The sequence below is a fragment of the Penaeus monodon genome, chromosome 28 (assembly GCF_015228065.2).
Source record: "Penaeus monodon isolate SGIC_2016 chromosome 28, NSTDA_Pmon_1, whole genome shotgun sequence".
In the NCBI taxonomy this organism is placed as follows: domain Eukaryota; kingdom Metazoa; phylum Arthropoda; class Malacostraca; order Decapoda; family Penaeidae; genus Penaeus; species Penaeus monodon.
In genome coordinates this window covers 33,827,679-33,827,917 of record NC_051413.1, presented here as the reverse complement: position 1 = coordinate 33,827,917, position 239 = coordinate 33,827,679, and the positions used below count along the sequence as shown (strand labels likewise).

The window sequence follows — 239 nt, the reverse complement described above, 5'->3', positions numbered from 1 at the left end:
CCGTCTCTTCCACCATCTCTCTCACCCTGTAGTCTCCTCAACTCACCAGGAATTTCATGATGACACAACAACGATGAGTCTGACACTAACTTCGCACCAGTTCCGTTTCTTTATAAAGGGAACAGGTGGACGAGTTGCCACTTCGGAAATAACAAGAATTGGAAACCGTTCCTCACGACCTCTGAACAGCATGGCGACAAAGAAACGAGCATTTGCTTATTTCCTTTTTTTTTAAGCTA

At 44.4% G+C, this 239-nt stretch overlaps 1 protein-coding gene across 1 annotated transcript in view; it reads right to left on the bottom strand.

The window, feature by feature from the left end:
• Positions 1-97, bottom strand: part of LOC119591182 (cuticle protein 16.5-like) — a 1,903-nt gene extending 1,806 nt beyond the window's left edge. The window contains exon 1 of the mRNA XM_037939893.1: positions 47-97. Coding sequence (XP_037795821.1) covers positions 47-58 — 12 coding nt within the window. The 5' untranslated portion in view covers positions 59-97. The remainder of the gene's footprint in view (positions 1-46) is intronic.
• Between the last annotated feature and the right edge of the window lie 142 nt (positions 98-239).